We start from the raw sequence: 16,308 nt of genomic DNA, 5'->3' as shown, positions 1-16,308 counted from the left end.
CACAGAATTATGCTCATGTATTTATGATGTACAGTATCTGGAAAATCTAAATCTTGCATCATGATTACTGATTAAAAGGTACCACAGCATTACAGGCAGCTCATGATGTAGAATTTTCATTCTTACCATCAGTATGAATCATTAAGGATGAACTTGGACATTTCTCCTTGGTGTTCTTCATTACACTCTGTTTGGTGTTCTCTTTTCTATATTTGGCTAAAAAATCTCTTCTCTATTTCTGCTAAAAATTCAGATTATATCTTGTCTTTTACTAATTATACCCCAACTTTGTTTCTAGTTGCTTTAGTATATTATATCCTTAATTAATATACTACTAATTACTGTGTTATATAACTGGATTTCTCCATGCCTATTTGTAGGTCATTGTTTTCTCCTAGTAAAACAAATAAAATGAGCCACATACTTTTAGATTTCAATGTGTCATCTAGTTGCCAGTCTCTATTTTACATTTGGTACTAAAGAAAACAACCACATTTCATTATTCTATTCTAACTCCTATATAAACAACCTCCTTTAGTCTGATATGCAATATTTTTAATTACTGATACCCTCTGGAGAGGCTAACAGGGCTTCAGTTGATGGAGTTCTCACTTCATCTACACTGAGTTCACATTGATTGCAAACATGTCTAGGAAGTATCTTCTCGCTTTTTGCTCAGTAAAGCTCTTCAGCTTTCCCTGGTCAACCCACTGATCACATCCTACTCATGGCAGCAAGGAGACAGGGGCATTATGACTCCTTCCACCTTTCTCCTTTGGTTTGTCAGCAGGAATTCGTGAACCCAAGCAGCGATGGGAATGGCCAGGGGCAGGAGTTACCAACCATAGCCCCATCAATCAATTTGCTTGAATGGCAGCAGCACAAAAAAAAAAAAAAATAAAGACAGAGAGGTTGTAAGAGGTAGTTTGGGAATCAGCTTCAAAAGCCAGCCCAACCAAAGGTGACCAAAGTGAACCCAGCATACTGCTGGCTCAGCCTCTCTGGGCACTGATCTTGGCTCTTCCCTCTACTCAGCACTTCATCTTGCTGGAACACATAAGAACTAGGAAGCATAGTTTCTATGCAAAAGAATAAGCTAGCCCTAGAAATATTCTTGAGGAAAATTACATACATCAGCTAATGTTGCAGAATCATAGTATGGCAAATAGTTATATTTCTCCCTGGTGGGAAGCTATTGTGCTCCTGTGTTTGTTTGTTTTTTTCTGTGCCACCAGAACCCAGGTTTTCCTGCATGTCAACTTCCACCAGCCCTAAAATTCAGACTTCAGCATCTATTCCTGTACAACTCTACTAGTAACCACTATTCAAAACAATCATTTGTTCTAGTACCAAAAATACTTTTCCATTATCCTTTACACCCCTACTATTTTTCCTCTCATGACTCCTCAGTAGTAAATATGTTTCTATGAAAATCAAACATGTTGTTTGCTTTCCTTACCTCTGTCCCAAAACCAGACTAAAGTAACTTTTGCAAGTAAGGGAAGAACTCTTACACAGTGTATGACCTGCCAAACTCATGCATTCAAAGCACTATGGAAACAAAATACTTAGCTCTCAAAAAACTGATGAGCCATATATGCAAATAATAAAAATACAATCTGCAATTACATCAGACATAAGAAAAAATACAAAGGAAGGTCAGTTTCTTATTTTAGCTCCTTCTAAGAACACGTCAGAACAAACTTTTCTCACCAGCTACTTAATGTATGACTATGCATCACACCAGCATATGAAGCTTCCAGTATTGACTTCCAGAGGTAGAACAAAACCAGATAACTATTTGAATATTGTCCTAATTCTGCTACTAAATCTTTTGCTTTCTCAGCAAGGAGGGGTGTTTTTTCTTAATGTAATTATTAGGGACACTCAGTTACTGATTATTTCCATTTAAAGGAGTACATAAAACAGGAGTATAAAATAAAATTCTATTTGCTACCTGGCCTGAATATCACCTAATGCTTAGTTTTTGACATTTTTCTCAGGCATGACACACTTGGCGACCTGCTACACCAGTAGACAGGTACAAAAAAGTCAAAGTCACTGTACAGTATACTAAACGTGAGATTTCACTCCGCATTTTTACATATGTATTTTAGTTCAAGATTCCAGGAGAATTTTTGCAGACACTAGGTAGATAAATTGTACTTACTCATTTTCTGTCTCTAAATGATATAAACGCTCAATTAAGGAAACTGAAGGAGCAGTAGTGAAAAAATGAAGACAGATCTCTCATACAGCAAATGAGAGTTATGGTTCAGATTTGGTTTAAAAACTAGAATTTTAAGAATGCCTTTTGAATTAATACATATAGGTGAACAATCCGTGTTCCATGAGTAGAATAGATAGAATAAATAACTCTTTTTCAAATACTGAAACTACACTTTGGCAAAAGAGTAAATTGTTTATTTCTGGAGACAAATTATTTGATGTGTGCAAGAAACAAACCACCATTTTCATGAAAGAATTCCATTTAAATTTTCCTCTTTAATACATTCCAATAGTATTGAAGGTAAATTTGTAATAAAAATGGTAGAAAATGTATAGTGAGACCCAATAATGTGGTGTGGGTGAAATGATAAAATAAGAGTAGGAAATATTCAATCAGGTAATTATATTCTATTCAGCTTCCTCACATCAGAGCCCATTTATTCTCTTCACTCTGTACCAGTTCTACTTCTGACTCAAATTTCAGTCAAGCCTTGAGGGAGCAGGGAAATTAGCAGAGTAAGTCTGATTATACATACAATACACAAATTCATATTTTTATGGTACATACAATCATAACACTCACAAGGTCTGCTCACAGTACCTCACTCACCTGTAAGAGGTAATACTTTTCAAAGCAGACAATATAGATATAAGTGAAAATAATTTTGTTGTGTCAACACAAAGCAAGCATCTAGACATGTCAGTACTCCAAGCACCTCCTATGTATTAATAAAAAATCCTGTCTTCTGTAATAAAAACTCTGAGGGGAAAATATGCAAAAAATCATGCAGCACATCTATAGAGTTAAAATCTTTCACAGGCAGTTTTTTGTTTTGCTTTGTCAATTCTATTTACATTAATAGCTTTTTCCCAGTTTCTCAAGGGCTTTGAAAAAAACTTCCTCTATTTTCTCAAAAAGGAAACACTTTTTTTTCCCAAAAGGAATTATTTTGAGTAAATTAGTCTACACTATCTGCAAAACGAATAATACTTAACAGATTTAATGATGTTTTGCCTTCAAATATTAAAAAGCTCACTTTGCAATAACTCCTGATCCTTTAAGGAAAGGAATGATATCCTGGAAATAATGACTAAAATAGATTTCTCTTCCTCAAACAGCTTTTGTAGGTCAGAAGTCTCGTGTTTCTCACTTATAATCTGACCTCAATTAATGAAGTCTTTTAGAGGACATTAAATTATTTTTGTATAATAGAATTTAAATTGAAAATAACTTGATTGTTTTAATTAACACATTGTATACGACATGACCCTGTTCCAGATAGCAGGAAATTTTGGATAATATATTTGGGGCTATATTACTACATAACAATCCAGATTTTTGGCAAATTGCCACAGTCAGGGTACAAGCTTGTGTTGATGTACAGAGCACCTTTCCAATAGCTAAATTGCCATTATTAGATGAAGTAACACTACAACTTCCCATTTTCAAGAGACCAGGATAATCTTGTGTTCACTTATATGAATACCATGGACAGGTTTCAATAACTTTCACTACATGTACCACTTAATAAACCTCTTTCTTCCTTCTCTTTGAGCTTTTAAATCATGACCCTTCTGTTCATTCCAATGTGTAATTACACTGCCATTTTTTTTAATTTAACTAATCCTTCTTAAATTTTAATAATCAAGAACATTCTGCATTAAGAGTTTTGTTGCACTCTTGCAATAATTTTATTACAGACAGGAGAGAAACTCTTACTGAAGAAATTACCTCCCATTCATCTATTACTTTCTAAAAGGGATATTTAACATATTTTGTTGCTTTTCAAAACAAAACTCCCTTGCCTTAGAATGATAATCTTGTTCCAGCCTGGAATCTGATCCTGCTACCTGTTTGTACTTGCTCATTTTCATTTGTCGGTTTCTCTCTTCTATATCCATCGAACCTGTTAAGTTAAAAAAAAAAAGAAAAAAAGAAAGAAAGGAAAATAAATAAATACAGCAGTCATCAATTCCAATATCAAAATTATTCTTATAGAATTATTAACAGAGATGAAATCTCATTTATTTAATTTATGACATATATAATCTTAATTTCTGAATTACAATTTTGAAGAAAACCAGAAAGTTGTAAGAGGAGGAAAACTGTACATGAGTGACTATTTCAGCAGAGACTTAATAAGCATTGGATTATCTGCACAATTCAAATGAACCCAACACTGTGGAAGAAATGGATGCATATGGAATAGAATGTTTCCACAGAACAGAATTATACTACAAACATATTCAAGAGAAATTATGTCCTCCATTAAATAAATAAATAAATAAATAAATAAATAAATAAATAAATAAATAAGGAATGCAACAATGCAACATCATCGTGTTTATTTTGGATGGACATCCTAGTTGTGCCTTTTTTGTGTGTGTGATACCAGCATTTTTGTACCTAATTACTAATCAGATAACAACCACGGCCTGGCAGAGCATCCATTTACCACATAAGTATACTCTTATTTTGCTCAAAATATTTTAAAGTGGTATAAAGGAATGATAAAGAGCCATCCAGTGGTATCACTGTATTACACTCTAAAGACACAAAACTTCAAGAATGATTTCAGGATTAACTATCCTTGGACCAAATACATGATTAATCTCAGTAGAGATGGGTACTTAAAATATGATTCAGGAACCAGCTGTTTTCAGCCAACTGGTACTGCATAGTTCACTAAGCAAAATAATAAGGAAGTGTCAAAGCTGAAGTGAAAGCGTGAGAAATAGAAACAGAAAAATGAGAAGAGAAGAGCTCAGGATTAAAAAAAAAGATTGTCAAACTAAACACAGTTATCTACTATATACATAGAGGCTTGACTCTCTTCCATTTGAACGTTATAATGCCAGAATAATTCACTGAATGCCAAAAAGGTTGGGTTTTTTTGTTTGTTTTTTGTTTTTTACTGGCATTGATCTTAAACTTGCTGTATTTTTAACCCAAAGGCTGCTTACGATTAGATTTTCAGAATCTCATTAGTCAAAAATGGAAGCTTTTGTACGTTATATTCATCTAACAATCTAGGCTTTCATCTGTGGAACCGGACTAGGACTGGAATATTAGATACCAGTGTTTTCTCTATAAAATATGACTTAAACTCTAAACCTTACACCAAAGTTGTGATCTAATAGTAAAATGGGACTTTCCATGGGGCCTCTGCAGTGCCTCTGAGCTTTGTATTTTCCTTCTGTGCAATGGTAACAATAGTAGCACATACTAGGAGAAAGGCCCTTCAGATCCATCTTGCAATACCCCATGGAAAATCCGGAAGGGAGAGCGTGAAAAGAAGAAGGAATCTGAGAATGTTAAACCGTACTGTTATCTATAAACCCTTCAGCTTCTGATTTTTGTATTCCAGCTCTCCCTCTGTACTCCCTACAAACAAAGTGAGTGAAAAGACTTCAGAGAAACCTTTAAGACAGCTGTGAATTAATAAAAACAAATGAAAAAAAGAATAAATGGTGTTTCATAGGGAGAGATATAACAAAAAAGACATCTGTGGCTGAAAATTCCTAAAATAAAACAGCTAGTTTTTCCTATTGCTATTTACCTCAACCATTAAAGGTGCCTCAGTTTCTGCCAAGTTATCTCTAAGCTGCAGCTATTTTTCTAAGGATTTGGTTTTAAAAACACTATAAAGATATTCTAACTTCTTTAAAAAAAAAAAAAAACCTCTGAGCTGTAAACTGATACTTTTCTTCAGCAAACAGAAATATTTTTGAAGTAAAATATTCTAACTTCTTTAGTTTAAATAAATAAATCATCCTTTGCTGAAATTACAACGTGCTAAAAATCCAGTTGTCATTCCTCAGTAATGAAGGAGATGCTTTTCACCACAAAGTAAATTTTGTGAATTTCGTTATGAAGTTTTCTTACGAAATTACCACATACGTTCCTTGTCCACAGACATCCTGCTGATCTTCAGAAAATGACAAGAAGCAGTGAAATAACACCTCCTGATCACACATTAAAGCTTTCACAATTACTTGTGCAAATATTCTTTCTTTTTTATGATCTATCACAAGTTGAAGGATAGGTTTCCACAAATTCAATTGTATGTGTTCTGCAAAATCAAGTGCTCCAAAATATGATTGAAAGGGAGATCCTCTGTAGCACAACAGGCCAAGCTGGTGGTTCAGTTTGGTCTCAAGAGAAAAATAACAGCAAAACTTAGAAAAAAAAACATTCAATGCCCATTAAAGCTTGTTAAAATCTAACTTGCTGTCTATTTTTGAAACTGCCTTTAACAAATAGATGAATTAAGTTATATGTAAAAAGAGGAAATCCTGAGGGCTTTGCTTCTGCTGTGAACAGAGCTGACATACAGACTGTCCAGCATTGCTGCCAGAGGACAATCTCCATGAACACTCCTGAACATCAGTCCCATACTAAGGACCTCTCTGTAATTGGGAGTCATATAGGAAGTGTGTGTAGATGACCCAGAACTATTTGTTATCAATATTGGTGAACATCTAGGATCATTAGCTTTTATACTGGAAGCAAAAGGCTGACAGAGCCCTCAAGTTATTCAGGCTGTTAGCTAGAGCTCAGCACAACATACTTCCAGTACTACATAGAGACTGACACTAGAAAAATTAAAGCTAGTTCTAGTATACTTTCATTTACTACTAGCATGTCTCAAAAGGTGTAAAACCAAGTTTTGGCCAGGCAGAAGTGACCCTTAGCACACTTCATCTGCCTTAGCTTCCTTCCAAAATTTTGCTTCTAGACATTAGCTGTGCCTCCAACAGAAACAGCCCGTGAGACACACCAACTTCAACCACAGAAATACCAAAAAATAAAGGTGGACTTACGGAAGAACAAAGTCTGATGCTGCTCATCTAGTACAACTGGGATCATTACACTGCCGCTAACACCTCAGAGTTTTGCCTGTTTAAACAACTCTCCAATGTAAAATCGAAACAGGGCCTGAAAGTTAGTTCCACGGGGCTGCCACCAGGATGGAGAACTTTATATCTGATGGAGAGTCCATTGCTGATTCAATACCAGACATTCTCCATGACTTTAGAAAAGAATATCCCAAGGGAAAATAACAACACAACAGTGCAAACATAGTCCCAAAATGCCAGGAGCCACCAAGTATGGCAGAATAAGGCCAAGAGTAAGGCCAACTGTGGCAGCAAACCTGTAACCTGTCATGAGCTCACTGCAATCACTAGAACATTCCCCCAACTTTGAATGCAAGCCATTATTTTAATGTTTTATCTTGGAAAATTATGAGATTCAGCTAATTGAGCATTAAAGCTTTCACTGGAACTGAAAACTTTCTTTTTTTTATTATTTTTTTGTGCTATAAACTGTAATGGGCTGTTACCAGCAATGTGGTTAACACCTAGCTTTTCCTGACCTCAATACAGAGTCACATTTTTACAAGGAAATAAGCAATCACTCAGCCTGGAGTTAGAGGCTGCTCTTGGATGTTCAAGTCAAATACTGTTTATTCTCTAGGGTAAGACTCTTCAGTTGATGGCCCTTGGTCCACATCTAGAGGCAAAAGGGCCTACAAAATGGCTTTCTCATTCAGCTTAGCCTATGACAAACTTGTCTGTTAAAAAAGTGAAAACAGAAAGAGCTGGGACTGTGTTCATTCTTTCTTTCATTGCCCTCTCCAGTGAAAATTATTAAATTCTTCTAGCTGTTATAGATACGGGTGGTAGTGAAACATTTGGAGAAGATGCTTGTAAAGTACTGTGCAATGGGGCTTCTGGGATATGGAGAATATAAGGGAAATATGGGGTATGTAAGCAGAGTGGAGTTCTTAAAATATTAAGACGAATTTACTTTTGGATGGGCATGGACAAGAGGCATACAAAATCAACTATGTTTCCTACCCAGAACAATGGCTCCAGCAAAGGGACAAGAATTAGTGATGAGATGACTAGAGAAACAGTGAGATTTTGGAGGTCAGAAACTGGCTACAGAGAGGAAATAGGCAGTGTGCAGGTGTGCACCTTCTATGCCTGGACTGGGGAGGAGAAAATAGGTCTTTAAGTGTATGAGAGCTTTCTTGAGTTGATTCTGGTCTCTTCCCATTTTTCCCTCTAAATTGACTCCCGTAAGAAAGGAAAGGAATTACATTTGCGAAGGTCCATTCTTCGTTTTGAATTCCTAATACGTACTTAGAAATCATAAAAATAAATCAACATTGTGATCCAACTCCAGGGTACACAATCACTTAAACATGGTAGATCAAAGGACGTAAGGGCAAAAGTACAAAAATGGTCTGAATAAGTAACCCTACCTGCATCCCCATTCTCTGGATCTGCTTTCTTTTCTTCTAAAAACAAATGAAAGCAATATGTAAAACAAAAAACAAAAGGTGAGAGAGAAAATGCATAAATAATAATAAAAGTAATAACAATGAAGCATGCATTGGAAAGGAAAAATGAATAAAGACCATCAAATTAATCTAAATTGATGAATTTAGTCAACCAGTCAGTATGGTGCTCTACATCCAGAGGCATATTCACTGCATGCTCCTGTATACATTTGTGCACACTTATCATGGACTTACTGGTGGCAACTCAAGGGTATTTTGTGCGCTTCCAGAATCATTAATACACTCAATAAAAAAGACAGCAAGGCAGGTGTCAGACATAGTTATTTTACAGTTTCATTTGATAGGATGACAACGATAAAACTAAAAAAATTCCGAGTGGTCTATGTTTTATGCAGCACATGCACAATGTGCAGTCTAATGGCTCAAGCATAAAAATTGAACGTGTCAGAATGGTTTTCAGTAATTGCTTTAAATCTTCCTTGGTTTAATCAATTCTCATAGCTTCCACAGGTTAAAAGGTTTAGTAATGATATTACTGTAGCTTATCTTAGAGCTAAAACATGATGAAGTGCAAAAGGCACTAACATCAATACTCAGAACTCAGCTCACGCACATAAATCCAACTAACTGATGCTAACAAATATTCTGAATTCATATCAAAGGTTGTATGTGGCTCAGGGCATTCCTCTGTCACAGAGAAATGAAAATACATTGGATCCCTATCAAATAGTTCAGCAGCACATAAATGCTACAAGCTGAAATCCAAGTTTGGTAATTAATGTGAAAGAAGTTTAAGTCAAATGAAATTTACTTTAATTAGAAACACATTAACTTTTAGCAGACTGTTTCTTTTTCTTACTTTAAGCCAAAATTATATTAATTTCAATTAACATGATCCCATGAATATGGAGCAATCTTGTCCCCGCAACAAAATAAAATACTATGTACTATTAGAATTAAATATTTTTTCAGAATTACTGGTTATTGAAAGTAGCTCACAGAATTACTTGATGCTTTGCAATACGGAAGCTATTACCAGCTGAAGAAGGAAACAGAGATATTTTAAAGAAATACCACTTGGAGATGGGTACCAAAGCAGAGGACTAAGTCATTCTTAAAAAGAAATCACATGAGGGCAATGCAGAAGTGTAAGAAAGAAAAATATGCTCCTGCAGAGCACAAAGTAATACACCCCACTTAAATGGCAACTGGCATTTATGTGCCATTCTGTGCAGGATCAGGATGGTTATCTGCTGACAATTCCTCGTGGAACTGTTAGACAAATTAATGGGAAGAGAATATGGCAAGTCATAACCCTACGCTTCTGAAAACCAGTGGATATCCAGTGAGTTCTTGAGACCTCACCCATCCCTATCCTTTTCTGCCCCATTTTGCGAGCCATATAAACAAGGCCCTTTGAATTCATCTGCTTTGGCCCTTGGGTAGTCTGGCCAGTACTGTCTGTGGAGGTTGTGGGAATTTCTATGAAAGCAACAGAAACAGAGAGTTGTGTTTGCTTTTTAAGCTCTTCAATTTTTTTTTAAATTACTGTCACAATACAAAAGCTATGAATACAATACTGTCTCCTACTGCCTTATTACTTTCTAAAGCAGAAAGCTATTTGATAGCAATACCAACAATTCAATATAATGCAAAATAGATGAAAGTGAAGTCAAAGCCATATAAAATACCCTCCAGTTTGAACACAGACACGATGATAAAACTTCTAAGTCATTTCATACTTATGTTGAAAATAAATCTCAGGCTGTAATATCATCATACAGAAATATAATATTATATAGCATAATTCCTTTTATAAAAATGCTTATGAGTCCATTTTTCTATATGTCTGGGCCACGGGACTTTTCAACCATGACTTTTAAAATGAAGACAAAGACAAAATATGGGAAACTTGAAACCCACCCAAGATTCACTTGTTCTTGCCTCCAATTTAAAAGTATATTAAAAAAAGTATTTCCATGCTGACTTACAGAAAGGAATACCATAGGTTCACCAAGCATAACATTCTATTTGATTTTTGAACTACAAAAGTGTAATTGAAGTGTTGTGACATTTTTTACAGATCTCTACAACACGTAAATTGTTTAGACTTCTATGAGAAAAGTCATCAAGAGTGGATCCCACTCTTGAAACCTGAGGTTTCAGTTGATTTGTAAATAGGTGTCTAAAGAAGTACAAAGAAGAACAGAAAATTGAGTTGAGAAAGATCTCAATTCAAAGCGGGAAGCAGCAAAACTGAACAGTACCAGTATTGTCCACTGAGCAAATAAAACAATGCTAACTTTTCAGCAGCAAAAACCTTCACAGCAACTATGGGCTTAATTATCCTCTCTTAAATGAATTCAAAGCAAGTTCAGAACATTGAATCTACAGTAAATAATGATTTGAGTTTGCCTGGTTACTAGGCGCTCAAATCCAAAACGAACAATCAAACAAAAAACACCCCCAAAAATGACTTGAAAATGCTGAAAATCAAAAAATCCAGTAAGATGATTTAGAAATGTCTCAAGGTGAATAAGATGAAAAAGTAGACAGTCACTCCTAAATCTTCTGTGTTTCTATTTAGATGTTTTCTTCAATATCATCGTATCAGTCAACGGTTTTCTTGATCACCTGAATGAAATTTAGTTTACAAAGCAAATACATATACTCTATCTGGGGGTGTAAGGGGGTGTAACTATTTCAATTGATGAGACAATGTTTTCAGAATTAAACAAAAATAATCTCTGCTTTCATAAAGGAGACATTTCTGTATCTTAGAGAAAATTTCTACACCAGTTTTCAGCTTAATCAGAATAGACAGAATACTGAAGTACACAGATGAAATATAGGGATGAAGCAGAAGGATAAAGATGCTGAAAGATCCTCTCTCAAAACCTTGTTCCAATAATACAACTGAATATTGCTATCAGAATGTTCACTGACATTTATGAATTGTTTAGCTCCCCTGATCCGGTAAGGGTCTATTCTTTCCAACAGTTATGAATGTATCTAACAATCCTAACATATCTGGGAGATAAAACAAAGAGAAGAGAATGCAAAGGGAAGATAATGGTAGTCAAGGGACTCATACAAGAGCGGTCTTAGTGAGAACTAGAACTGATCTAAAATGGCTTTGACCACCTATATTATCTTGTAAATACCTTAACATGGTGAGATCCAAGGATCTGATGGGCACCTGAAGGTACCACAGCCAGAGCACCCCAGCACACTTTGCCACCCTCACCCCAAGTAGTCCTGTGGAGCAGGGACTCCATTGCCCTTGGAGCAAAATGTCATAATCTCTGCAAATGTCTGAAAAGAATAACAGTTCCACAGAGGAAGCAGGACAGCAGACTTCTCCCTAAACATGGATACTGATGGCAGCATTCAACAATTGCTCCAGAAGTTAGGAGCTTTCTGCCTTCTCTGGGAAGTTGAGGGTGAGCCTCACTGTAGCCATAAGGCCACCAGGAGGTGCTGAGCTTTAGAGATTTCCTCCTGGGCTTCCCCCTTCTCTCATAGCCGTCTGCTCAAAACTCAAGGTTAAAGTCTGGTTCAACCTTGAACTCTCTCTTCTGCAATTATTTGTAGCTGTACAGGGATCACTTCAACAGATTGATCCACAATAGTACTTTCACCTGGGACCCCGAACAGAGAGATTTCCATTAGCTTGGGCTGGGTTCTGAAATAAACTCAGACTTCCTATCTTTGAATGAAAGCAATTGCAACCTCCAACACTGAAAGATGTTTATCTTATTGGAACAGACAGAAGAAGCAGAACTCCTTGTTCGTCTTTAATTTTAGACATAAGATAGGACAATGACAACAACAATTTTGAAAAGTCTTATGCTTCTACTTTTCATATTTGCTGACACAAGATAAAATCAGCAGTATGACTGTAGCAATTGTATTTAAAGACTTGTTAAATTCGCTTTAGTGCTTTGATGAAAACAATTAACCTGATTCTTCAAAGTAGGGGGGATTAATAAATTATATTTTATTTAGGAAAAATCAAATGTATAGGTAGGATCCTAACTTTATATAAGTATTTTTAGAAATGGTAGTAAAATTTCTTACTAGCGTGACTTCTTTACATATTCGGTAGAAAAGATTTCTCTTGGAAAGCTCTGTATGAAACCACAGGAAAATCAATCTTATACCAAGATGAATCCTTGAAACAGTATTTTTATCAGAGCAGGCAAAGGAAACAAGATTGTTTCCTAGAAGAAAAACCAGAATTTATTTGCTTTGTACATAAAAAACTGTCAGTTAAAGGCCTTGTAATCAAAGAATTACATTTCCTCCAATTTCCAGAGCAATTCAATTCCAGTTCTACCTCTAAGAAATTAGCCCTGAACTTAGTAATTTGGGCTGTGAAAATTGTGACAAATATAACTACCCAATGGCTACAGAATGTCTGATGTAAGGGGCTCCTGAACCTCGCTCCAGGGCTTTATGTCTGAAGTGTGGGAAATGTACAGAAGCTACTGATGCAACAAACAAGGCCTCTCCAAAAAGACTGTGATGCACTTCACAATTTGAATGAAAAGAATATGGCTGAAAACTATAGAAATGTTGAAGATGTGTTTTATATGAGATTAAGTGTCAATTACAATCCTTAAAAGGGAATGCTAGGAGGAAGACAATTCAATTAGCCAGATTCCAAGTGGGGGAACATGCCTTTGCATTCCTGTTTTCTATTTGGGAATTGCTTGATGGTTTTGTTGCTTTTCAAAAATTCATAGCTTCAAACTTGGCATTTCTAAACAAAGACTGAAAGCCAGGGGACATTTCTCACCAATTAAACAAATTTTTATCACAATGCTTAAACCATGCTAACAATGTTATTATTTGCACAATACATGGCACTGCTTAGTAATAGGGTTGAATAAGATGGTGGGGTGATTGAGGCTAGAAAGTGAAAGAATCTCTAGAACCATGGGCTCATAAATTGACAGGGTCAGCTAAGGCCTTCATCACTGGGGATAAACTAGTGCAGCTCATAAGGGACAGAGGTCTTTTGAAGCAAGCTGGGAAGTCTATTTTGCATGTTTATTAAACAATAATTAGGGTTATTATCAACACTTCAATAGCATGTTTACCCATGGATCCTTTTCCAAGGTGGTTTTTGCAAGGTAGTCTGTGAGTTTGTCCTTGCTGCCTCACATAAAGTACATACATTTTGGTGGCCTGAGATCCCACATGGAAATAGGTATTACTAAAGCAGAAGTGGCAAGACTAACATCAGCTAAAGCACCACATTTCAATTCCATGAAGAACTGTGGCAAAACCTTTCTATGTAAAGGATAGGAATTAGGATTCTGAGAACGTAAAAGAAAAATCCTTGTGGGGTTAGTGGGCTCCTGTATTCTGTTCTCGTGAATTTCCATTCAGATCAGCCATGCTATTAACTCTGCATCATCGTCATGAAAGCCCTAATCCAGTGTCACAGTTCTTTTTTTGCCAAGCATGCAAGCACCTGAGAGTTCCTACCACCGACCATGCTCCACAGTATAACCACAGAATATTTCACAGTCTGACAGAGCCATTTCGGCACAAACACTCAAAGATAACTATGCTTGATTTCAGAAGAGCAACTAACTATTAATAGAGATTCTTCAGCCATCCTAAGAATGCAAGAAATCTTCACTGGCATTTCAACAGACAAAAATATGGTTAAAGATTTAAGCTAAGGACACAAAAACAACACTAGTGTGTTCACCTTCATGCAAGACAAGAGAATTACAAACTCAGCTCTCAAACCTTTACTGGTGCTCTGTCTTTTGCACTACTATGCTTTCATTTTTAATTCTATAAACTGATATTTTGACTATTTTTCCTTTGCCAGTCTGAAAACCAGCCTTTTTTGCCTAGTCCAGTACAGATGGCTATTTGAGGGTTTGAAAGCTTCACAGCTTCTGGTTTCTGGTGTTAATTCTAATAAGAATTAACAATAAGAACAAAGAGTCCCCCAGCTATCCAACATGATACATCTGTTAGTATGATAAATACCTTTAAACCGAATTTGATATTGAACTATCCCTTTGAGTTCTGCAGTTCAAACAGAGAGTTGGACTCTCTAAATGTCTCAGTTAGAATCTAAGATACAAGATTTTAAACAAACTTGTGAAATTAAATATCACAGAACTCTTCAGAGACACACAAGTTATCTAACTGCATTTGAACTAAAATGTTACAAATTCCTTCTAGGAATTCGTTTTCAATATGTGAGAGATGGAAATAAAACAAATCTCTATCCTGTTCTTTAAGGGGAAGTGTGTCACTGAATAGTGACTATAACTCAAAAATAGAGGAGTGTCACGTCTTGTTTATAAAGTATACAAGAGTAGATTCACCCTTGAAAGGCTCAAAAACCTTCTCATGATACTGTAGATAAGAACAAATACAAAGAAGGGTCCTTCTCTTCCATTGTAGTTACTGTCTTAAACTATCTCAATCATACACATCTTTAGCATTCACTTCCTCAGTTTATTTTCCAGGCTCTTTTCTGTTCGGCCCTCCACTGCCCTGGGCTGACAGCTCTGATTTGGTCATACTTTGACAGAGTTTGTAGCTTTCATAAGCTTTGCCCCAAGCTAAGAAGTTACCATAAAACGAATCTTACATAAAAATGATAGAACAGAAAAAAAAATAAAGTCTTCATCTATTTAAATTTCATTTTCAAATACGGTTAGAAAAAACCCAAATCAATCCTTCTTATGCCCCTTTTATGAGAGAGAAGTTCTGCTCCAAAAGTTGTAAAGAAGAACCAGAATTTCTATTTCCTGGCTTTTCACATCTGTCAGAGCCAGAGCTGTCTCCAGTAGTCCACCTCCTGTCCTCCAGCCACTGTCTCAAAAAAACAGCAATGACTGGGCATCACCTTTGTTAACCTGGAGTAAACCTAGTGTTGATTGACTAGTGGTAGTTATGCTACCTCTACACTTACTGCCCTTAGCCTGTCATGGCTCAGGCTCTCTTTAGTCTCGGTGACCAGTTTGCGCTATTGTTACTTGAGTCAGCTCACATTTAGGGGTACATTTCATGAATGTTTTCTATATGCTTAAAGACCACAATAAGCATCATTGCATTTTGTTGATGCAACAGCATCTTGTTCATCACAACCACTGATGAAAAGAACGTTCCCCAGTTCATAACTAAAATTCCTTCATTCTTTATTTGCAGAATCCAATTTTAGAAACAAACTGTGAAAAACGCATTATGAAGCTCCTCATTCAGCAAAGGAAAACAGTGTTTGATCATTATGGATGCTATCAACATGTACTGCTTTCAAATAATACAATTTGTATGAGAGTGTTTTGTTTTTTTAGCAATTTGAAGTTGCCTTTGTGCTTGAAATATATAGCATAAACTGCATGCACTCTCATAGGATGTTCCCACTAAAAAATTCTAGGTTGTTTTTCAAGGAATAAAATTTTCTCATTTTTGCTGTGAAAGATGATAACGTCCATGGAAAAGTAATATTTTTATTTCAATACAGTAGTCACATATTCAGGTATTTAGCTTTTTCAACATTTATAGCTCTAGTAAAACCTAAAATCAATAGCAAATCCTTTGATCCACCTCAGTGTTTGGTAGCATGGTACCGTGAAAACCATTTCCAGAAGAAAACCAGCAAATGGGTAATCCTAGTTTAACACTTCTAAAAGCAAATTCTAAACCAATGGGGAAATATCTCCTTCTGAAGGTATGTCTTTGACATGATACCCTTGTCTATAGCTGTGCACACATTTGCACAGAGTGC

At 35.9% G+C, this 16,308-nt stretch overlaps 1 protein-coding gene across 1 annotated transcript in view; it reads right to left on the bottom strand.

Moving 5' to 3' along the window:
* Positions 3,194 to 16,308, bottom strand: part of LOC110393513 (regulating synaptic membrane exocytosis protein 2-like) — a 285,663-nt gene continuing 272,548 nt past the window's right edge. Inside the window, exons 20-21 of the mRNA XM_021386412.1 lie at positions 4,036 to 4,136; positions 3,194 to 3,202 (exon numbers count right to left, since the gene is read on the bottom strand). Of these exons, the coding sequence (XP_021242087.1) occupies positions 3,194 to 3,202; positions 4,036 to 4,136 (110 nt within the window). The remainder of the gene's footprint in view (positions 3,203 to 4,035; positions 4,137 to 16,308) is intronic.

The sequence above is a fragment of the Numida meleagris genome, chromosome 2 (genome assembly GCF_002078875.1).
Source record: "Numida meleagris isolate 19003 breed g44 Domestic line chromosome 2, NumMel1.0, whole genome shotgun sequence".
Taxonomy (NCBI): domain Eukaryota; kingdom Metazoa; phylum Chordata; class Aves; order Galliformes; family Numididae; genus Numida; species Numida meleagris.
The sequence above is the reverse complement of the archived record's forward strand: the minus strand, read 5'-3'. Positions and strand labels throughout refer to the sequence as shown.